The sequence below is a fragment of the Cherax quadricarinatus genome, chromosome 41 (genome assembly GCF_038502225.1).
Source record: "Cherax quadricarinatus isolate ZL_2023a chromosome 41, ASM3850222v1, whole genome shotgun sequence".
In the NCBI taxonomy this organism is placed as follows: domain Eukaryota; kingdom Metazoa; phylum Arthropoda; class Malacostraca; order Decapoda; family Parastacidae; genus Cherax; species Cherax quadricarinatus.
The window spans coordinates 23,805,281-23,830,443 of NC_091332.1; the positions used below are offsets into that span (position 1 = coordinate 23,805,281).

The 25,163-nt window shown below is 39.8% G+C and overlaps 1 protein-coding gene across 1 annotated transcript in view; it reads left to right on the forward strand.

The window, feature by feature from the left end:
* ssp3 (short spindle 3) overlaps nucleotides 1–25,163 on the forward strand; it is a 355,022-nt gene that overhangs the window by 216,351 nt on the left and 113,508 nt on the right. The window contains exons 11-12 of the mRNA XM_070092824.1: nucleotides 4,492–4,704; nucleotides 16,882–16,998. Of these exons, the coding sequence (XP_069948925.1) occupies nucleotides 4,492–4,704; nucleotides 16,882–16,998 (330 nt within the window). The remainder of the gene's footprint in view (nucleotides 1–4,491; nucleotides 4,705–16,881; nucleotides 16,999–25,163) is intronic.

Consider the following 25,163-nt stretch of genomic DNA (forward strand, 5'->3'; position numbering starts at 1 on the left):
ACAAAACATGCGCTTGGTTGACAAGTGTGACATGCAGATTGGTTTTGTTGACTGTGTTCGTAAGAGTTACAAGTGGTACATGAAACTTTTCTTCCATCTCATGGACATTTCAATGCTGAATGCATATAATATGTACCAAATAAAGACTGGTAACAGACCACCGTATGGTGAATTTTGTTTGTCTGTTGTCAGACAACTCATAATGAAGTACCAGGTAACAACACCTGCAATACAACATGGTCCTCGAATTCATCACAATATACCCAAGCGTTTGAGAAGAGAAGGTGATCATTTCATAATACAGCTTCCTTCAACTCAAAAGAAATTTGCTCAGAAGAGATGCATTGTCTGTGCACAAACAAAACGACGGCAACAAAGACGCAAAGACACTCGGTTTATGTGTGAGGAATGTAAGGTGCCTCTGTGCATGGTGCCTTGTTTCAAGGAGTTCCACAAGCTCCAGCAGTTCTAAAACCATGTCCAGTGATTGTAAATATGTAAATATATGATAGAACATTAGTATTATACAATATTTGTGCATGTTTATTGTAATAAACAACAGTGGTAAACAATAATATGATAATAACTTTAGTGCGGTTATTGTGTTCAATACAGTGAGTTTATATATATACATTATATACAGTATTGGTCTCTCAGGCCCCAAATGTTAGTAGGAATAGAAAAAAATTGGAAAAGAAAAGAAAAAACAACTAAAACAACAAAATAATATAATACGCGTATGTGGAATTCGTCGATGTTGCCGCCACCACATCATTTTCTACAAACTTCTTGGCACTGTATCTCGGTAAGTACTGATCAGATTCTAATTTTTTTTGTTTTATTACCTTCACAAAAATATGCTCTTTAATTCTGTAAGAAAAAATATTTTTTTTTTTTTTCAAAATTTCTTGGACACTGGTGCGTGACTTCAGATTTTGGCCTTGGACCCTGAAAGGGTTAAGTAAGGATAAGACTAAAATAGTTCATGGACTTTATAGTATGCATAGCATTTCAGGCAGGGTTAAATGTATGCCTTGAGTGATGGTTAAGATTAAGATTAAGATGTTTATTTTGACATGATACTTGGTTGTACAGAGGAATATAATAGTTGGGTGTATATGCCAAAAGCCCCTTTGTATGCAGAGCATTTCAGTCAAACCTAAAGATTAACTTAAGATTAGGAAGGCAATAACAGTTCATATGGTCATTAGATGAGTTACAAATTAAAAGGACACAAGTGCAACTAATGTTACATTTTATTGTGGCAACGTTTCGCTCTCCAGGAGCTTCGTCAAGCTCCTGGAGAGCGAAACGTTACCACAATAAAATGTCACATTAGTTGCACTTGTGTCCTTTTACTTTACATATTGTCGGTAATTCTACCAACTTTATTACAGGTGAGTTACAGAGAATTGAATATTCTATTTGGTAATGCTACATGGCTTTGATAAGTCTAGTAGAGAATTATTACACTATTGAATTAGTTTATAAAGATTACAGTATTGCAATGGAACAAGTTAAAACAATTTACAGTGTGGTGTATTACAGCTTAATACTATTTAAAACAATGAAATTTAGTATTACAATGGAACAATTTAAAAACAATTTACATCATGATATATTACAATTTAGTACTATTTAAAAAATGAAATTTAGACATTCTAATTTTGAAGTAGTAAGTAGTTGAGCATTCATAAGCACAATGTGAGCAGCTTTTGAGTAACTAGTAGTGATTAGGCACTGTTTGTCTAGTTAGTTTTGTGTGATGAGGTGATTATATAGTAGGGTCTTAAACTGATTTGCAGACAGGGATCCTTTAGTGTGTTCTGGCAATGAATTCCAGATCTTCAGGCCTTTTATGTACATAGCATTTTTGCATAGGGAGAGATGGATGTGAGGAATATTGAAGAGTGATTGTGTCTCCTATTATGGTTGTGTGTACTGTTATAGTTATTAAGGAGGAGTTTGAGAGGAGGGTTTACATTTGAGTATAGTGTTCTGTGTATGTAGTAGGCACAATAATAAGTGTGGATGTTTTGTATAATAAGCAGGTTAAGACTCTTGAAAAGAGATGGAGTGTGTTGTCTAATGCAGGAGTTAATAATCAATTGCACTGCAGCTTTATGTTGGGTTATTAAAGGCTTAAGGTGATTTGCTGAGCCCCATGCACATATACCATAGGGGAAGTAAGGGTAAATGAGAGAGTGGTACAGAGCTAGAAAAGCTGGTTGGGGTACATAGTACCGTATCTTTGAAAGGATGACTACTGTTTTGGAGACTTCATTGGAAATTTGCTGTATTTTTTTTTTTAACAAGTCGGCCGTCTCCCACTGAGGCAGGGTGACCCAAAAAGAAAGAAAATCCCCAAAAAGAAAATACTTTCATCATCATTCAACACTTTCACCTCACTCACACATAATCAGTTTTTGCAGAGTTGCTCAGAATACAACAGTCTTAACTTGTTTAACTCATTCCAAGTTTTTTTCTTATTTTCATTAAAATTTCTTGACTGCCTCTCCCACTCTATCATGTGCTCTCTTTTTGCACTCTCTCACCACTCTCTTCACCTTTCTTTTACTCTCTATATACTCTGCTCTTCTTATAACACTTCTGCTTTGTAAAAACCTCTCATAAGCTACCTTTTTCTCTTATCACACCCTTTACTTCATCATTCCACCAATCACTCCTCTTTCCTCCTGCACCCACCCTGCTATAGCCACAAACTTCTGTCCCGCATTCTAATACTGTATTTTTAAAACTATTCCAACCCTATTCACCCTCCCCTCCCCCACTACTCATACTTGCACTAGCCCACCTTTCTGCCAGTAGTTGCTTATATCTCGCCCGAACTTCTTCCTCCCTTAGTTTATACACTTTCACCTCTCTCTTACTTGTTGTTGCCATTTTTCTTTTGTCCCCTCTACCTCTTATTTTAACTGTAGCTACAACTAAATAATGAACCACTATATCAGTTGCCCCTCGATAAACATACACATCCTGAAGCCTACCCATCAACCTTTTATCCACCAATATATAATCTCACAAACTACTTTCATTACGTGCTATATCATACCTTGTATATTTATTTATCCTCTTTTTCATAAAATATCTATTACTTATTACCAAACCTCTTTCTACACATAGCTCAATTAAAGGCTCCCCATTTTCATTTATCCCTGGAACCCCAAATTTACCTACTACTCCCTCCACAACATTTTTACCCACTTTAGCATTGAAATCCCCAACCACAAGTACTCTCACACTTGGTTCAAAACTCCCCACACACTCAACAATTCCTAAAACCTCTCTCTCTCTCCTCTACAGTTCTCTCTCCTCCAGGTGCATATACGCTTACTATTACCCACTTTTCACATCCAACCTTTATTTTACTCTACATAATCCTTGAATTAATACATTTATACTCTTTTCCTGCCATTGCTTATCCTTCAACTTTATTGCTACTACTCCTTTAGCTCTAACTCTGTTTGAAACCCCTGACCTAATCCCATTTACTTCTCTCCACTGAAACACTCTCACCCCCTTCAGCTTTGTTTCACTTAAAGCCAGGACATCCAGCTTCTTCTCATTCATAGCATCCACAATAATCTCTCTCTTATCATTTGTACAAGGTTTACCTTCTATCTTACACATTTATGAGACAAAGAAAACACTAGCAGTCTTGATAGACTGCAAAATACTTAATAGGCTTCCATTTCACACTTGTTGAACAGGACAGTAGTATCTCCCTGGATAACTATCCAAGAAGAAACTACCATCCTTCCTACTACATTGGAATAATAATTTTATTACACTGTCATTAATTATGACAGTCTTGTCATATCTCACCTTGAGCTGTAAGAGAGCATAAAATATTTGTACCTCAGCTTTAAAAAGTTGTAATTATTGTAAGTGTGGATGATCGTAACTGGGATGATCCAAGTCGGGGATCATTATGTGTCTTAATATTTATTTCCTTATAATGTCTAACAGGCACAGCTTGGTAAAACTTTATCAAATGCTTAAACTGGTTTCTGGCAATGTTTTCAACTGTAATAAACAGAAGACTGTTAATCAGTTAGAGATGATAAGTGTAGTTAAAGATAATATTACAAAAGAAATTAAATATTGTGAAGAGGTGTTTGTAGATTTTGTGTCCAATTAATTTTTATTCTTGTTATTAATTTGACATCATGAGGAAATAAGGATGCATCTGACTCAGTCCCATATGGTGTCATTTTCATAATTAGAAATAACACTGGTCCTAATGCCAGTCTTTGCAGAACCCACATGAGGAGGAGGACTGATGTTTTCATAAACTCTATAAAGAATGAAATTTTGAGAATTAAAGCAGTAAAAGAAAGTGAATATTACAGGTGAAAAGATTATATGCATGTAATGGGTGCATTGTCTGAGTAATCTGTAAAAAAGATATGGGAAATACTAAACTGTTTTTCATTCTCTTATTTGTATACCCCTTTCACTGTAACTCAGATTGAAGAAGTACGTCAGGACAAGGAATGTCTTCTAGACAAGAAGAGAGAATTGTTTCAGCGCAAGATGCAACGAGCCGAAGAAAAACGCAAGCAGCACCTTCAAGAAATAGTAAACAAAGCTCACGATGAGGAAAACAAAGCTAAAGAAATAGCATTTATCAATGGTTTAGAAGCTCAGAATAAGCTGCATGATATTATGCAACAGCACCAAGTAAGTAGTGTGTATTTTGCAACAATGCTTAGTATTTTAAGATATGCAACAACTCCTTGTAAGTATGGCTTGGGCAACAACTCCCAGTTTATATTACTCTTGCCTATGATGATTAAATATATTAATAGATATTGAAAGAAGGAAAGGTACCTAGGGATTGGTAGAGAGCATGTATAGTTCCTTTACATAAAGGGAAGGGGGACAAGAGTGTAAAAATTATAGGTTAGGTAGTAAGCTGTTAGCAACTGCCCAGGGAGGTACTACCATCCTGCCAAGTGAGTGTAAAACGAAAGCCTGCAATTGTTTTACACAATGGTAGGATTGCTAGTGTCTGTTTTTTGTCTCATAAACATGCAAGATTTCAGGTACGTCTTGCTACTTGTACTTATTCTTAGGTCACACTACACATGCATGTACAAGCACATATATACACACCCCTCTAGGTTTTCTTCTATTTTCTTACTAGTCCTTACTAGTTCTTGTTTATCTCTTCTTACCTCCATGGGGAAGTGGAACAGAATTCTTCCTCCTTAAACCATGCGTGTCATAAGAGGCGACTAAAATGCCTGGAGCAAGAGGCTAGTAACCCCTTCTGTATATATTACTATGTAAATGTAAAAGTAGAAACTTTCATTTTTCCTTTTGGGTCACCCTGCCTCAGTGGGATACGGCCGGTGTGTTGAAAGAAAGAAGTAGTTTACTGAGTATACTAGGTAAAGTGAATGATAGGGTTATTATTAAAAAAATTAGAAGTAAGACAGAGAGCGGGATTGCAGATAAACAAGGAGGCTTTAGAGTGGGTAGGGGATGTGTGAATCAAGGTTTTACATTGAAGCATATTTTTTTTTTTAACAAGTCGGCTGTCTCCCACCGAGGCAGGGTGACACAAAAATAGAAAGAAAATTCCCAAAAAGAAAATACTTTCATCATCATTCAACACTTTCACCTCACTCACACAGTATTTAGATAAGGGTAGGGAAGTTTTCATTGCACTTAAGGATTTAGAAAAGGCATATGATAGAGTGGATAGGGGAGCAATGTGGCAGATGTTGCAAGTGTATGGAATAGGTGGTAAGTTACTTAATGCTGTAAAGAGTTTTTATGAGGATAGTGAGGCTCAAGTTAGGGTGTGCAGGAGAGAGGGAGATTACTTCCCAGTAAAAGTAGGTCTTAGACAGGGATGTGTAATGTCACCATGGTTGTTTAACATATTTATAGATGGAGTTGTAAAAGAAGTAATTGCTAGGGTGTTGGGGAGAGGGGTGAGATTAAATTATGGGGAATCAAATACAAAATGGAAATGACACAGTTACTTTTTGCTGATGATACTGTGCTTTTGGGAGATTCTAAAGAAAAGTTGCAAAGGTTAGTGGATGAGTTTAGGAGAGTGTGTAAAGGTAGAAATTGAAAGTGAACATAGAAAAGAGTAAGGTGATGAGGGTATCAAATGATTTAGTTAAAGAAAAATTGGATATCACATTAGAGGGAGAGAGTATGGAAGAAGTGAATGTATTCAGATATTTGAATGTTACTGGTCAGCAGATAGGTTTAAGAAGGATGAGGTTAACCATAGAATTGATGAAATAAAAAAGATGAGTGGTGCATTGAGATACCTGTGGAGACAAAAAACGTTATCCATGGAGGCAATGAAGGGAGTATAGTGGTACCAACGAGAGTATAGGGGTACCAACACTCTTAGATGGGTGTAAAGCATGGGTTGTAAATGCTGCAGTGAGGAGGAGGCTGGAGGCAGTGCAGATGTCGTGTCTAAGGGCAATGTGCGGTGTAAATATTACGCAGAGAATTTGGAGTGTGGAAATTAGGAGGAGGTGTGGAGTAACTAAGAGTATTAGTCAGAGGGCTGAAGAGGGGTTATTGAGGTGGTTTGTTCATTTAGAAAGAATGGATCAAAGTAGAATGACATGGAGAGAATATAAATCTGTAGGGGAAGGAAGGCGGGGTAGGGGTCGTCCTCGAAAAGGTTGGAGGGAGGGGTAAAGGAGGTTTTGTGGGCGAGGGGCTTGGACTTCCAGCAAGCATGCGTGAGCGTGTTAGATAGGAGTGAATGGAGACGAATGGTATTTGGGACCTGACGAGCTGTTGAAGTGTGAGCAGGGTAATATTTAGTGAAGGGATTCAGGGAAACCGGTTATTTTTATATAGCCGGACTTTGAGTCCTGGAAATGGGAAGTACAATGCCTGCGCTTTAAAGGAGGGGTTTGGGATATTGGCAGTTTGGAGGGATATATTGTGTATCTTTATTTATTATTATTATTATCACACCGGCCGATTCCCACCAAGGCAGGGTGGCCCGAAAAAGAAAAACTTTCACCATCATTCACTCCATCACTGTCTTGCCAGAAGGGTGCTTTACACTACAGTTTTTAAACTGCAACATTAACACCCCTCCTTCAGAGTGCAGGCACTGTACTTCCCATCTCCAGGACTCAAGTCCGGCCTGCCGGTTTCCCTGAATCCCTTCATAAATGTTACTTTGCTCACACTCCAACAGCACGTCAAGTATTAAAAACCATTTGTCTCCATTCACTCCTATCAAACACGCTCACGCATGCCTGCTGGAAGTCCAAGCCCCTCGCACACAAAACCTCCTTTACCCCCTCCCTCCAACCCTTCCTAGGCCGACCCCTACCCCGCCTTCCTTCCACTACAGACTGATACACTCTTGAAGTCATTCTGTTTCGCTCCATTCTCTCTACATGTCCGAACCACCTCAACAACCCTTCCTCAGCCCTCTGGACAACAGTTTTGGTAATCCCGCACCTCCTCCTAACTTCCAAACTACGAATTCTCTGCATTATATTCACACCACACATTGCCCTCAGACATGACATCTCCACTGCCTCCAGCCTTCTCCTCGCTGCAACATTCATCACCCACGCTTCACACCCATATAAGAGCGTTGGTAAAACTATACTCTCATACATTCCCCTCTTTGCCTCCAAGGACAAAGTTCTTTGTCTCCACAGACTCCTAAGTGCACCACTCACTCTTTTTCCCTCATCAATTCTATGATTCACCTCATCTTTCATAGACCCATCCGCTGACACGTCCACTCCCAAATATCTGAATACATTCACCTCCTCCATACTCTCTCCCTCCAATCTGATATTCAATCTTTCATCACCTAATCTTTTTGTTATCCTCATAACCTTACTCTTTCCTGTATTCACCTTTAATTTTCTTCTTTTGCACACCCTACCAAATTCATCCACCAATCTCTGCAACTTCTCTTCAGAATCTCCCAAGAGCACAGTGTCATCAGCAAAGAGCAGCTGTGACAACTCCCACTTTGTGTGTGATTCTTTGTCTTTTAACTCCACGCCTCTTGCCAAGACCCTCGCATTTACTTCTCTTACAACCCCATCTATAAATATATTAAACAACCACGGTGACATCACACATCCTTGTCTAAGGCCTACCTTTACTGGGAAAAAATTTCCTTCTTTCCTACATACTCTAACTTGAGCCTCACTATCCTCGTAAAAACTCTTCACTGCTTTCAGTAACCTACCTCCTACACCATACACTTGCAACATCTGCCACATTGCCCCCCTATCCACCCTGTCATATGCCTTTTCCAAATCCATAAATGCCACAAAGACCTCTTTAGCCTTATCTAAATACTGTTCACTTATATGTTTCACTGTAAACACCTGGTCCACACACCCCCTACCTTTCCTAAAGCCTCCTTGTTCATCTGCTATCCTATTCTCCGTCTTACTCTTAATTCTTTCAATTATAACTCTACCATACACTTTACCAGGTACACTCAACAGACTTATCCCCCTATAATTTTTGCACTCTCTTTTATCCCCTTTGCCTTTATACAAAGGAACTATGCATGCTCTCTGCCAATCCCTAGGTACCTTACCCTCTTCCATACATTTATTAAATAATTGCACCAACCACTCCAAAACTATATCCCCACCTGCTTTTAACATTTCTATCTTTATCCCATCAATCCCGGCTGCCTTACCCCCTTTCATTTTGCCTACTGCCTCACGAACTTCCCCCACACTCACAACTGGCTCTTCCTCACTCCTACAAGATGTTATTCCTCCTTGCCCTATACACGAAATCACAGCTTCCCTATCTTCATCAACATTTAACAATTCCTCAAAATATTCCTTCCATCTTCCCAATACCTCTAACTCTCCATTTAATAACTCTCCTCTCCTATTTTTAACTTTTAGAGAGGGTGTGGTAGGTAAGTTTGGGGTGCCAGGTGTAAATGATAATGGGAGCCCTTTGATTGAACTTTGTATAGAAAGGGGTTTAGTTATAGGTAATACATATTTTAAGAAAAAGAGTTGTGTATCTTTATATGTACATGTATATGCTTCTAAACTGTTGTATTCTGAGCACCCCTGCAGAAACAGTGAGTGAGGTGAAAGTGTTGAGGATATTCTTTGTTTTTTGGGTCACCCTGCTTCAGTGGGAGATGGCCGACTTGTTAACAAATAATAATAATAATAATAATAATACATGTTATTAATAATAATAATAATAATAATACGATAGAATTAAAGAAGGAAATTGTACAAAAATATGAGGGCTGAAGCAGTGGTTGAGGCATCGTGAGTCAGTTTACCTTTGTTTATGCTGGAAACATTAGCCTCCGCGCTCTTCCAAACATTTCACAATAATTCGTTGTGTTTGGTGCTTGTAGATTGAGTGCAACTGCTACATAATTAAACATAGGCCCAAAGAAACTTTCTAGTGCTAGCCCTTTGGTAAAGAAATTAAGAAACACGATAGAATTGAAGAAAGAAATTGTACAAAAATACAAGGCAATACACTGCAGTGGTTGAGGCAGTGGTTGAGGCAGTGGTAGAGGCAGTGGTGGAGGCAGTGGTATTTAATAACATACATGTTATTTAACCATAAACTGTATTTTTTTTTTTTTCAACAAGTCGGCCGTCTCCCACCGAGGCAGGGTGACACAAAAAAAAGAAAGAAAATCCCCAAAAAGAAAATACTTTCATCATCATTCAACACTTTCACCACACTTGCACATTATCACTGTTTTTGCAGAGGTGCTCAGAATACAACAATTTAGAAGCATATACGTATAAAGATACACAACATATCCCTCCAAACCACCAATATCCCAAACCCCTCCTTTAAAGTGCAAGCATTGTACTTCCCATTTTCAGGACTCAAGTCTGACTATATGAAAATAACCGGTTTCCCTGAATCCCTTCACTAAATATTACCCTGCTCACACTCCAACAGATCGTCAGGTTCCAAGTACCATTCATCTCCATTCACTCCTATCTAACACGCTCACTCACGCTTGCTGGAAGTCCAAGCCCCTCGCCCACAAAACCTCCTTTACCCCCTCTTTCCAACCCTTTCGAGGACGACCCCTACCTCGCCTTCCTTCCCCTATAGATTTACATGCTTTCCATGTCATTCTACTTTGATCCATTCTCTCTAAATGACCGAACCACCTCAACAACCCCTCTTCTGCCCTCTGACTAATGCTTTTATTAACTCCACACCTTTTCCTAATTTCCACACTCCGAATTTTCTGCATAATATTTACACCACACATTGCCCTTAGACAGGACATCTCCACTGCCTCCAACCATCTCCTCGCTGCTGCATTTACCACCCAAGCTTCACACCCATATTAGAGTGTTGTACTACTATACTTTCATACATTCCCTTCTTTGCCTCCATAGATAACGTTTTTTGATTCCACATATACCTCAACCCACCACTCAACTTTTTTCCCTCATCAATTCTATGATTAACCTCATCCTTCATAAATCCATCCGCTGACACGTCACCCAAGTACAGTGGTCCCTCGTTGTTTGTAATTAATCCGTTCCTGGAGCCGTTACTATAAACGAAATTTACGATTTACGAATCAATTTTCCCCATAAGAAATAATGTAAATACAATTAATCCGTTCCTGACACCCAGAAGTATTAAAACAAAAAAATTTTTAACATGAAATATACATGTAGTACATAAACAATACAATGGGAAATGATGAATGAAACATTAACAGCATAACACTTACCTTTATTGGAGGAGAGAGAGTGGATTGTTTATAGTTTGGAAGGGGAATCCCCTTCTATCAACACCTCAGGTACCATTTGCTTTTCTGGGGTTGCTTCTCTTCTGTTTCTTAATGCCACTAGGACCACCTTGAGAGTCACTGGAGTCCTGTCTCACAAAATAACTGTGGAGAGAGCTCTGTTTCTGGTGTCTCTTTAACACTTCCCTGAAATGGCCCAAGACTTTTTCACTGTACATGTTGCCAACCTGGCTTGCAACAACCTTGTTAGGGTGATGTTTCTCCATAAAGCTTTCTATCTTACCCCACATAGTAAAAATCTCTTTAATTTCTGAAGAAGGCACCTTCTTCCATCTCTCTTCCTCCTCCTCTGCAGCAAGATTCTGAGCTGCGATGTGTTGCTCTTCCTGCTGAAGCTCTTGCAGTTCCTCAGTGGTGAGCTCTTCATTGTGGTCTTCCACCAATTCTTCCACATCCTCCAAACTCACATCCAACCCCATGGAACTCCCCAGTGCCACAATTGATTTTACAATAGACATAGGCTCATTAGGGTCAGTCCCAAATCCTTCAAAATCCCTCTTGTTGACACAATCTGGCCACAATTTTCTCCAGGCAGAGTTCAAAGTCCTGGTAGTCACTCCCTCCCAAGCCATACCTATAAGGGTTATGCAGTGGAGGATGCTGAAGTGTTCTCTCCAAAATTCCCTTAGGGTCAAGTGAATGTCTGTGGTCACAGTCAAGCACCTGTGAAACATTGCTTTTGTGTAGAGTTTTTTAAAGTTTGCAATAACCTGCTGGTCCATGGGTTGGAGGAGAGGAGTGGTATTCGGGGGCAAGAACTTTACTGTAATGAACCCAAACTCCTCGAAAATTAGTTCATCCAAGTTTGGAGGATGAGCAGGTGCATTGTCCATTACTAGCAGGCACTTGAGATCCAATATCTTTTCCAGGAGACACTCCTTCACACTTGGGCCAAACACTTCATTGAACCACTCGACGAAAATTTCCCTCGTGACCCATGCCTTACTATTAGATTTCCAAAACACACACAATTTACTCTTCATAACATTGTTTTTCCTGAACACTCTGGGATTTTCAGAATGGTACACTAGTAATGGCTTCACTTTGAAATCCCCACTAGCATTAGCACAGAACATTAGCGTCAGCCTGTCTTTCATAGGCTTGTGTCCTGGCATTGCCTTTTCCTCTTGTGTAATGAAGGTCCTCTTTGGCATTTTCTTCCAAAAGAGGCCTGTTTCGTCACAATTGAACACTTGTTAAGGTTTCAGTCCTTCAGCCTCTATGTACTCCTGGTATTCATGCACATATATTTTTCAGCCGCCTTGTGGTCTGAACTGGCAGCCTCACCATGCCTTACCACACTGTGTATGCCAGTACGGTTCTTAAATCTCTCAAACCAGCCTTTGCTGGCCTTAAATTCACTCACTTCACCACTATTTGCAGGCAATTTCTTTACCAAATCTTCATGCAACTGCCTAGCCTTTTCACAAATAAATGAAGTCATAAGAGTATCTCCTGCTAATTGTTTCTCATTTATCCACACCAATATTAACTTCTCAATGTCTTCCAGTACTGGTGATCTCATTTTTGTCAGCATAGTTACTCCCTTTGCAACAACAGCATCCTTTATTTCATTTTTCTTGGCCACTATGGAACATAAGGTTGTGTAGGGTTTCTTATACATCCTGGACAGTTCGGCCACACTTGTACCACTTTCATATTGTTCAATGATGGTTTTCTTAAATTCAATCGTATTTCTCACCTTCTTTACCACAGGCTTGGCACTAGGAGCTTTCTTTGGAGCAATGGTAGCTTATTTAGTACTTGCAAGCACTAAAATAAATGGAATATTATGAAATATTTCGCTGGAGCACGTGAGGGGACCTTCGCTCACTGGTAAACAATGCCAGACTGGCTGCCGCCCCGGCTCATGCCGTGGGTACGCGTCCCGGATGAACTACGACTCGTGAGTCAACCTATGAAAAGCGAATCCATGTTTATACGAAAATACCCCTATGATTGGTGAATTTTACGATTGCCGGGAACTACGAAAAGCGGGGGACCACTGTATCTGAAAACATTCACTTCTTCCATACTCCTCCTCCCCAATTTGATATCCAATTTTTCTTTATCTAAATCATTTGATACCCTCATCACCTTACTCTTTTCTATGTTCACTTTCAATTTTCTACCTTTACACACATTCCCAAACTCTTCCACTAACCTTTGCAATTTTTAGAATCTCCCATAAGCACAGTATCATCAGCAAAAAGTAACTTGTGTCAATTCCCATTTTGAATTTGATTCCCCATAATTTAATCCCACCCCTCTCCCGAACACCCTAGCATTTACTTCTTTTACAACCCCATCTATAAATATATTAAACTACCATGGTGACATTACACATCCCTGTCTAAGACCTACTTTTACCGGGAAGTAGTCTCCCTCTCTTCTACACACTCTAACCTGAGCCTCACTATCCTCATAAAAACTCTTTACAGCATTTAGTAACTTACCACCTATTCCAGATACTACTTGCAACATCTGCCACATTGCTCCTCTATCCACTCTATCATATGCCTTTTCTAAATCCATAAATGCAATAAAAACTTCCCTACCTTTATCTAAATACTGTTGACATATATGCTTCATTGTAAACACTTGATCTATACACCCCCTACCCACTCTGAAACCTCCTTGCTCATCCGCAATCCTGCATTCTGTCTTACCTCTAATTCTTTCATTTATAACCCTACCGTTCACTTTTCCTGGTATATAAAGTAAACTTATTCCTCTATAATTTTTACAATCTCTTTTGTCCTCTTTCCCTTTATATAAAGGGACTATACATGCTCTCTGCCAATCCCTAGGTACCTTCCCCTCTTTCATACATTTATTTAACAAAAGTACCAACCACTCCAACACTATATTCCCCCCCCCTGCTTCTAACATTTCTGTCATGATCCCATCAGTTCCAGCTGCTTTACCCCTTTTCATTCTGCATAATGCCCCACGTACCTCCCCCACACTTGCATTCTGCTCTTCTTCACTCCTAAAAGATGGTATACCTCCCTGACCAGTGCATGAAATTACCACCTCCCTTTCTTCCTTAACATATAAAAGTTCCTCAAAATATTCTCGCCATCTACCTAATACCTCCATTTCCCCATCTACTAACTCCCCTACTCTGTTTTTAACTGACAAATCCATACTTTCCCTAGGCTTTCTTAACTTGTTTAACTCACTCCAAAAATTTTTCTTATTTTCATTAAAATTTCTTGACAGTGCCTCTCCCATTCTATCATCTGCTCTCCTTTTCCACTCTCTCACCACTCTCTTCACCTTTCTTTTACTCTCCATATACTCTGCTCTTCTTATAACACTTCTGCTTTGTAAAAACCTCTCATAAGCTACCTTTTTCTCTTTTATCACACCCTTTACTTCATCATTCCACCAGTCACTCCTCTTTCCTCCTGCCCCCACTTTCCTATAACCACAAACTTGTGCCCCACATTCTAATACTGCATTTTTAAAACTATTCCAACCCTCTTCAACCCCCCCCCCACTACTCATCTTTGCACTATCCCACCTTTCTGCCAATGATCGCTTATATCTCACCCGAACTTCCTCCTCCCTTAGTTTATACACTTTCACCTCCCTCTTACTTGTTGTTGCCACCTTCCTCTTTTCCCATCTACCTCTTACTCTAACTGTAGCTACAACTAAATAATGATCCGATATATCAGTTGCCCCTCTATAAACATGTACATCCTGGAGCATACCCATCAACCTTTTATGCACCAATACATAATCTAACAAACTACTTTCATTACGTGCTACATCATACCTTGTATATTTATTTATCCTCTTTTTCATAAAATATGTATTACTTATTACCAAATCTCTTTCTACACATAGCTCAATTAAAGGGTCCCCATTTACATTTACCCCTGGCACCCCAAATTTACCTACTACTCCCTCCATAACATTTTTACCCACTTTAGTATTGAAATCCCCAACCACCATTACTCTTACACTTAATTCAAAATCCCCACGCATTCACTCAACATTTCCCAAAATCTCTCTCTCTCCTCTACACCTCTCTCTTCTCCAGGTGCATACACGCTTACTATAACCCAGTTTTCACATCCAATCTTTATTTTACTCCACATAATCCTTGAATTAATACATTTATAGTCCCTGTTTTCCTGCCATAGCTTATCCTTCAACATTATTGTTGCTCCTTCTTTAGCTCTAACTCTATTTGAAATCCCTGACCTAATCCCATTTATTCCTCTCCATTGAAACTCTCCCACCCCATTCAGCTTTGTTTCACTTACAGCCAGGACATCCAGCTTCTTCTCATTCTTAACATCCACAATTATCTCTTTCTTGTCATTTGCACAACATCCACGCAGATTAAGACTTCCCACTTTGACAATTTTCTTCTTCTTATTCTTTTTAGTAATCTTTACAGGAAAAGGGGTTACTAGGCCATTGTTCCCAGCATTTTAGTTGACTTTTACAACTCGCATGGGTTATGGAGGAAAGATTCTTATTCCACTTCCCCATGGATAATAAAAGGAAAAGTAATAAGACCAAGAACTATTAAGATAAAATCAAAGAAAACTCAGATGAGTGTGTATAAATAAATGTGTACATGTATGTGTAGTGTGACCTAAGTGTAAGTAGAAGTAGCAAGACATACCTGTAATCTTGCATATTTATGAGACAGACAAAAGACACCAGCAATCCTACCATCATGTAAAACAATTACAGTCTTTCGTTTTACACTCACTTGGCAGGACGGTAGTACCTCCCTGGGTGGTTGCTGTTTACCAACCTACTACCTATGAAAAACTGTATGTATATAGTACAATATTTTACTATGTTTTCGTGTATTTTATGATTGTTCATGGTTCAACAAGTTAAGGAAGCAGTATTTTATTATATTTCCCAACAATATATTGGGGCACCAAACATTCATGATGTTTCAACATTTGATCCCCTAACCCTTGCAAATGTTGAGGGAGACCTGTACTTAAGTGTTTATTCTTTTGATGTTAATAGAGGTGCTATTTATTATTTGTTCTAAGATTATGAAGTAGTAAATATGTCACTTGTATATGATCCTGCTCAAAGTTGCTTTACTGCAGCATTGTTTCTTAGTGCTGAATGACAAGACTGGCCCACAGATATGTTAAACAGACACCAGGTGCAGAGCAAGCCTCCGAGTAGTGTGTTTTCAAGGAGCTTGGACATCCAGCAGGCATGTGTGAGCTTGTTAGATTAAGAGTGATTGAAGACAAATGATTTTTCGGGTCTGATGAGCTGTTTAGAGTGTGAAGGTAACATTTTGCGAAGGGATTCAGGGAAACCAGTCAAACGGACTTGAGTCCTGGAGGTGGGAAGTACAGTGCCTGTGCTTTAAAGAGGAGGGAGTTTGGAATGTTTGCTGTTAAGAGTGACAAATAACCTGTCGTATCTGCACACCTCTGGGAAAACAGTGATTGTGTAAATGTTGAAAGTGTTTCATTTTCGGATCACCCTTCCTCGGTGGGAGACAGCCAGTTGTTAAAAAAAGAGAACATAATGTATGTGATACTTCTGTGGATGTTTCTCTAGAGTCTAATGGTATGGTTCTACTATTGTGTGATGGAGGGAAGCTTTGTGACACTCTATAGCCATGAGATTTTTCCAACAATGCTTTATCAGTTTTTTTTGGCAAATACCTCCAGGCAAAATATGTTGTTCACAATTAGTTTACAAAGACAGTGTTTCGGACCATCCACAACTATTATCAAGTTATCATTGGTTAGTTGAGATTGCTTTATCCATAGTATTGTGACTTTTATTTTTTAAGGTTCTGTATGTAGTAATGATTATACAATATGTAATTTGCTGAATTAGACATGATCTTAATTAAGTCCTGAGAAAAAAATTATTAACAGTACAAGTGCCTACCTAAGTATGTGCTTGGTGTTACAAAAAGTCTGGCACAGTAGTGTTTGTAGTTCTGCAATATTCTTTCAGAAGTTGTGTGTGGAATGTATATATGATACTATATTGGATTATATGTGATAAAGTTTGCTTATTTTTCTATGTAGAGCCATGAGTCTCGTTTGGCGGACATGGCCGAGGAGCGGACTCGAAGACAAGAAGAAAAAGCTGCTAAAGAAGTTGCAGCTCAAGAGAGACGTAAAGCACTTGAGGCAGAAAGACAGGTAAGAATGTCAGTAATATACGTACAGACTCTCCTCACTTAGTGACGTACTTGTTTACCAATGACTCGGACTTATGACGGGCTCTCTGACCAGTATGCATACCTAAATAATGTATATAAGAGCTGATTTTGTCTATTCTGTTTATTTCAATATACAGTACACTATTGTATAAACATTTAACCCTTTCAGGGTCCGGAGGCCAAATTTCAAATTTGATGGAAAATTGACGAAATTATGCTCTCGAGAATTTTGATTGATGTGTCAACGATATTTGCACATCAGCGATTTTGCCGACTTTGATTCCCATTTTAGGCCAATTTCATTATTCCAGTTGACCAAATTCTTAGCTATTTCAGTAGTATTACTTCTATCCTATCGACTGAGCACAAGAATTCGCCAAGTCAACTGTTTCAACTACAAAATAAAGTGATCGGAAATTGGTAATTTTCCAGTTTAATGCAAAGTTCAAAATACTCCAATTTCAAAATAGTGTCCAGAATAAACAATGCAGGCATTCCTGGCACTAAACTAACATTTCTTCTGTTCATTAGTTACATTTTCAGGCTTTACTAATGAATTCCATTTTGATTTTTTATTAACATAATGAATTTTTATTCATACCAAAAAATAGAAGATTTACTCTTACGCAATATTGTAATAATTGTATAAATAATATCACCAAAATTGTGAACGTATATTAGACCCACCAGCTGGCGTGTATTAGACGTGTGAGGTCATTTGTTAACTCTTGAACATCGGCAAAAATTTAGCATTTTCAGTACTATGAGCTCAGTTTCAAGCCATTTCCAGTACAAAAACCAATCAGAATCATCTCTATTTCTGTAATATGTCTTCCATTCTATCAAATGAGACCAAGAAATCACAAATACAACTTTAAAAAACATACGAAAAAACACTGCAAAGTCACTGTTTTAATCAAAAATTACGGTCTCAGTTTTTTTTTTTCTCATTATGCACTATGTGCTGCAGGATTTGTTTTATGTGGTGCACACATACCACATAGATGTATTCTCTCATATCTAGGCCAAAATTTACCACTCACAGCTTATCAGAGTGAGCTGAGCTCATGATGTAGATCTACGGTTTGGACCCTCAACGTAAAGCCGTAGATCTACGGCACGGACCCTCAAAGGGTTAAAACATCAACACAGTTCATAAACACAGCTAGCTCCTAAGACAATGGAACTGAACACGTATTCATGAAAGCTGGGGTGGTGGCAGTGGCAAAGTATGTTTTTTTTTTTTTTTTTTTTTTTTTTTTTTTTTTTTTTTTTTTTTTTTTTTTTTGCGCACACAGGGTTTGACAAGGTTAGGTTAAGGATCCCTAGCTTTATTGACAAGCTATTTAGAGGTTAAGGATTCCTAACTTTATTGACAAGCTAAAAGCTGTTACCCACATCAGCTCATTTAAAAGCATTATTATTGTTATGAGACATACAAGTAGGGAACAGGATGAAGTTGGAGCCGTCTGTGGGCCAGCATTTTCATTTGATCAACTGACTTTGTCTCGTTGACATCATAATGCTGTACAAATGTGTTACATACTCGAGTCATCCTGGGGATAAATGATCTCAGATGAAGGGATGTTCTGGAGAAGGGTACAGCCAGAGTGAAGTTGCTGCTTTCTGCCCATCTTGTGGTATAGAAGCTTGCTTCACGCTGTCCTCGAAGTGGATCCAAGTGTGGTACTTTGACAATATTGGCCTTGTACATAACAGTAAGGCCACCCACATCCCTCCTGTGTTGAAGGCTCTGCTGAAATGACAGATCTATCCAGGATTGGTCCAGGCGAGAGATGAGACGTCTTGCTCTGTTCTCTACTCTATCAAGCAGTCGCAGATGAGAGGTGGGGGGGAGGCACACCAAGAAAGTGGAGCATACTCAAGGTGTGAGTGTACTTGTCCCTTGTACAGAATCTTGCAACCCCTACTGTCAAGCAGATGCAAGATACGGTGAAGTGCTGTAAGCTTCCTGGCTGCCTTGTTTGCAAGAGTTACAATGTGGTTCTTCATGGTCAGTTTGGAGTCAAATTTCACCCCAAGGATATCAACTTCTTCCCCAGGTGCCAACACCCTCCCATTCGTCCTTACTACTGCACCGGCATTACCATCATGGTGCCTAGAGACCATCATCATTTGTGTTTTCTCAGGTGCAAATGTTACTTGCCATCTATTTCCCCAAGCTGATATAGCTCTTAGCTGGTGATTGATGTAGCTTAGGGCAGCTGGCATTTCTTCTCTTGGATAAGTGAATGTCAGTGTACAGTCGTCTGCATATGCATGGGATTCTGGGATGAGATGAAGAAGGCCATTGAAGTAGACATTCCATAACAGTGGTCCCGGCATGCTTCCTTTGGAACACTTGCCCTAATAGGATGTCTTGCTGATTCCATTCCATTGAGAAGTATCATTAGAGATCTACCATGAAGGTAATCACTGAGGAGACATAGCATAGAGCCTGCAATTCCCAGAGCTTGCAGTTTTGCTAAGAGGCCCTGGTGCCACACCCGGTCGAAAGCACCAGCAATGTCCATTACTACCACACAGCTGACTTTGGATTCATCCAATGACTGGTGCTACTTAGTGGAGAGGTTTAACAACAGATCAGCAGCAGAGTAACCTTTCCTGAAGCCATATTGATTGTTACAAAATAATGAGTGGTAGTCAAAAAACTGTCATTTGTCTGAGATTATTGTCTCAAGGATCTTGCCAGTGATTGACAGCAGTGACACTGGTCTGTAGTTGCTGATTTCTGCTTTTCTCTTCTTTTTGTGAACAGGGACTACATTTGCCTCTTTCCACAGAGAAGGCCATTTGCACTGTACTAGGCAGTGCTGAAAGATGCGAGTTAGAGGTGCTGCTAGCTGGTCTGCACATCTTCTCAGCATTCTTGGTCTCAACTTGTCTGAGCCCACAGCCTTTTCTTGGTCAAGTGATTTAAGAAGGAAATGCACCTCCTCCTGCCTTATTGTCACCACTGACAGTTTTGACATGGTTCTTGCAGCTAGCCAAGGAGGGTCCCTTGCTGGATCAGGAACTTGCATTTTGGTAGCAAAGTGTTCAACAAAGAGTTCCACTTTCTCGACTACTAGTAGAGGTGATCCCGTCCTGTCGATTTAGAGGTGGAATGAGTTCATCAGGCAGATAACGTTGTCTGTCCTTGACCAGGGACCACCAGGTTTTGGAGCCTACCCTACCTGATGCTAGCTTTCTTTTTGTGTCCACCTCCCATTTAGTGATGACTCACTTTTGAACGTGACCCATATACCTACAGGCTCGCCAGTGCAAGTTCCTGTTATAGGTGGTAGGATGTCTCTTATGCCTTCACTATGCCTTGTACTTAGCAGTAGCAGCCTCTCTACAATAAAAGCCAAACTAAGGCTGATCTGTAGGCTTCGTCACACATTGCCAGTGAGGAATATGTTCTTGTTGTAGATTAACCCTTTGACTGTCGCAAGCCCCTCTCTGAAACTGTCATTCTGTGTCACAAAAGTTTTGGAAAAAAAATTATTTTTTCTTATGAAATGATAAAGAATCTTTTCCCGATGGTAATGACACCAAAAGTATGAAATTTGGTCGAAAACTCATGGAATTACTCTCCCGCGAAGTTAGCGGTCTCGGCGACGTATACACATCAGCAATTTTGCCGACATTGAGCCCTGTTTTCGGCCAATTCCGTTGTTCCAGTTGACCAAACTCATAGCTATTTCTTTAGAACTTCATTTTTTCTATCAGCTGAGTACAAGAAACCACCCATTTACTGATTTGAACTACCCAATAAAGTGGTCAGAAATTGGCAATTTAGCCAATTTCACGCAAAATAAAAAAGATGCCAATTTCAAAATAGGGTCCAGAATAAACAATGTAGACATTCTTGGCACTAAAATAACATATCCTCTGTTCATTAGTCATGTCTCTAGGCCCCTCTTATATTACTATTGCTTTCTATTTTGATTTTTTATTCATACAAAAAATGCAAAATTTACTGTTATGCAGACTAATGCATTATTGTAAAAATGATATAAATAATATCAGTGCACTTGTGAAAGAATATTAGACTCCCCAGTTGACGTGTATTGGACGTGTGGTGTAATTTGCTTACTCCTGAACATTGGTAAAAATCAAACATTTCTGCTACTTTGAGCTCAATTTCAAGGTCGTTTTCATCATGAAAGTAATGAAAATCATCTCTGTTTCTGTAATATATTTTCCATTTTATCACCTGAGACCATGAAGATGAGAATACAACGATAAATACCATACGAAAATACACCTCAAAGTCGGCATTGCAATCCAAAAAAACGGTCAGTTTTTTTTTCTCATTACGCACTGCGTGCTGCATAATTTTTTTTATGTGGTGCACACCGACCACACAGACCCATTCTCTCACATGTGGGCCTACCAGCTTTCTCCTGCTTGATTTGAAGCCGCTAGAATTTACGCATATAAATACGTCAGAAACAGTGGCGCGTAAGACGTATATATACGACGTAAACAATCAAAGGGTTAAGGATGTGTCCAGTGAAGGCTTTCACTTGGTTGTCAACATCCACTTGGAGAGGGGCATTCCAGTCAGTGGTGGCAAGCTCAGAGCAAAGGGCTGGCCAATTACCTCTTTCCCATAGCCAGGTTATGCATGTGGACTCCTCACATCGTTCCATTGGGATCTTAAGTGTTGTAAAAACAGCCTTGTGGTCAGATGATCCAACATAGCTGAGGGGTTGATAAGTGAGGGAGGAGCCAGAGATGTGAGTAGGGAAATCAAAAACGTTTCTCATGTCAAATACTGTAAGAAAGTCATTAAAGTCCCTCTGTATAAGGTGTTGATTGAGGTCACCAACAGTTATGATATGTTGACAGTTGTGTTGTAGCAGAAGGGAGTCCACATTTTCAATTAGGACATTGATGGGGTCTGCATGTTACCACTGAGGTCTGTACATTGCACATGCTATTACAGAGGTACTATTGTTTATGTATAGCTTGAAGAACATTTCAAGATGAGTAGGGATGGCAACGTCAATATGCTGGCCATGTACACTTTTAGAGAAGCACACAGCAACACCTCCTTGCCCTTACCTGTCTCTTCTTATCCATGATGTATAGCCAGCAGTTCTTGCAAAATTTTCTGGAGTCCTGTTGTCCAAAAATGTTTCAACAACAGCTATCACGTTGGGACGTCAAGTGTTCACAAAACTGTGTATGTGCTCTCCAACATTAGTAATGAAACCTCTAATGTTGGCTGACAGGATGCTGATAGGCTGACTCCTCATGATATGGTCAGCTTGAGATGGTGGGTGTGTAAGGTGCCTGCCCTTGAGAAAGGTAGGGCACTGAGGCAACTGCAAGGATGTAGGTCTGTGGTCTTGTATAAGGCACAATACCACCTGCTGGGCTAAGATAGGAGTAGCTGAGTGGGTGACGTGTGAGTGTGTTCACCAGTTCAGAGATCCTGCTGGTTTGTTCAGAGAACAGGTCTCTAAACAGGTGGTCCTGTCTGTCAAGTTCCTTTTTCTTTCGACACTGGTCCTCCTGATGTCCTTTCTTGTGGCAGTAATTGCACCTGGTATCTCACAGGCAGTTGTTAGCGGTGTGTCTCTTCCAGTGACAGCGTGAGCACTGCCTAGGTGCCTGGGAGAGTAGACTATTATTTGTTGCACCTCCTGTGTTTTGCTGATTTGTCCGCAGGTTCTGCCGCTGGGACTGTGTTTGTGGAAGGTGAGACAGCTGTAGATGTCTTCCTCCTCCACATCCTCTTCCACGTCTTCTACCATGTCCTCTACCATGCCTCTGTGCAGTTCTGATAGCTGTGTCCCTGCTGTTCGTACTTTGGTGCAGTAGGTGTTCAGTTGCAGTGATAGTTCCCTGATTATTAGCTGCACCAATCTCTGGTGGAGAAAATCCTGACTCAGTACTTGCTGATGAAGCACTGCTGCCAGATGTTGGAATAGTGTTGGCAGGTGTGCTGACAGGTGTAGGATAAGAGATAGTATGTGCACTGTCTAGTGTACAGAAGAATTGTGTTAGAATTCCCTAAGGTAGTGTTTTGAGCTCTGTCAATCTGTGGGGCCTTAGTGTTGACAGAATTCCACCAGTTATTTACCTCTGAGTTGAGCTCAGTGTGGGACTTTGTCTTTGTCAATAGTGTCACCATCAGCTGAGCAGCTTGATGTAGGCTTGCACTGACCTTCTACAATAGCTTGAAGGTTATCTGATGATTTGAGGAGCTCATGAAGTGCTTCCCTGTGATGGATTATCTTAGCTGCAACTTTACAACACAGCCCATGAGGGCAGTCTTGATCTTTGGACAGAAGTCCCTGAGGTACTTCTGATTCTTCCTCCTGTAGCTCCATGCTTGTAACCACATATACCACAGGATTATGGATATCCTTCAATTTTCAACCTGGCTGCAACAGAATTCTTCTTCTGGAATGCAATCTGTGTGGCAGTAGTTGAAACAAGTAGGCTCCTTACATCTAAGAAGCATTTTGTCTCTTGTAGTATACCCACAAACACTGCAGGAACTACTGGGACAATAGGCAGATAGCGTAGATATTCTTGCTATTTTGTGATGTGAAATCATCACAGAGGAGGCTTTGTAAGTTTACAGTGAAGTTCACAGGAGAGAGAGGGTGGGTGGGAGCATTTATTATGGGGTGGGTAGTGAGGGAGGGTGAGGGTAGGCTGTGGGCCGGTAAGCTGGGAGTGTTGCCTTCTCACTATCACTTAATAAACACTGTTTATGTGATCCACATGATCTCTGTCTCTCTATTTCCCCCTTTCCCCCCAAACTCACAACAAGGCAGCAGCAGCTTGAGCTGACAGTAAAGCATCAGCTGCTTTAGACACCTTTTAAGAACACTGCTTCTAGATTTGTCAGGGTCCTCTTCAGTGAAAAAGTCTAACTTTAAGTCAGTCAGTCAGTAAATCAGTCAGGTCAGTCAGTCAAGGCAGTCAGTAATGTCATTCAAGTAAGTCAGTCAATCAAGTCAGTAAGTCAGTCAAAAATAAGTCGGTCAAGTATAAGTCTGTCAGTTAGTCAAGTCAGTCATCAAACAAACTTGTATATTTACCTCATTCTTTTTAATTGTACAAAGTGATGCTTAGTTAAGGTCATAGGCTATTTCTTGTCTAGTGCAGTGGAACCTTGGCTTTCGAGTTTAATCTGTTCTGTGACCTTGCTCGTATCCCGATCTGCTCGTATGCAGAGTCAATTTTCCTCATTTAAATTAATTGAAATGCCACTAATCCGTTCCAGTGGAATTCCTGCTCTCAGGAGGCAGGACAAAAGCTTGAATATGATGCTAATATCAACTCTGTCTATTTATCTATTATAATTTATATAATATGACTTAATAAACAATATAAATAACATAGAAACTTGATATATACTCTAGAATGAATAAAATGTCATTATGTGACAAGTGGTGGCAGCCATTCCTGCACACCTATTTGTGTTTATCTATGATTTCATGTTTTATTTCCATGGACATCATCCTCTTTTTCTTCTCAGCACTGTCCTTTGCACTTATTTTCTTAGGACCCATGGTTAGAAAAAAAGAAATTTGGCAAAATAACTGCACAAAATGTAAGCAAAATATGAGAGAAATCCTTCCACCGTGAGGTGCACTGCCATCCCCCGAGACACCACCATCCCAGCTTTCATGAATATGTGTTCAGTTCTATTTCTCTCCTACAAGCTAGCTGTGTTTGTGAATTGTTTTGACTTACTGACTTGACTGAATGACGTACTGACTTGACTGACTGACTGACTTACTGACTTGACTGATTGACTTACTGAATATTATAATGGGGAAGTGCTAAACCCTTAGGATTATACAGCACCTGTGGGGGGAAGGGTATGGAAGTTATTCAGGCTTAATTCAAGGAACTGGAGCACAGATGCAATTCCCTAGATCAAGAGCCTCTCACCAGCGTCAAGGAACCTCCCTTGAAGGGGAAGCTCGCATCCTGAATTTTTGCTTTTATTCAGAAACAAAAAATCGACCGAGCGACTGCTCGTATCCTGAAATACTCATATGGTGGGGCACTCATAAGCCGAGGTTCCATTGTACCTCTCTTTTCTTTGTTAATTCTAAGACTTAAACACTTATACCTTTTCTTGCCACTTTCAGCAGCACTGTTATG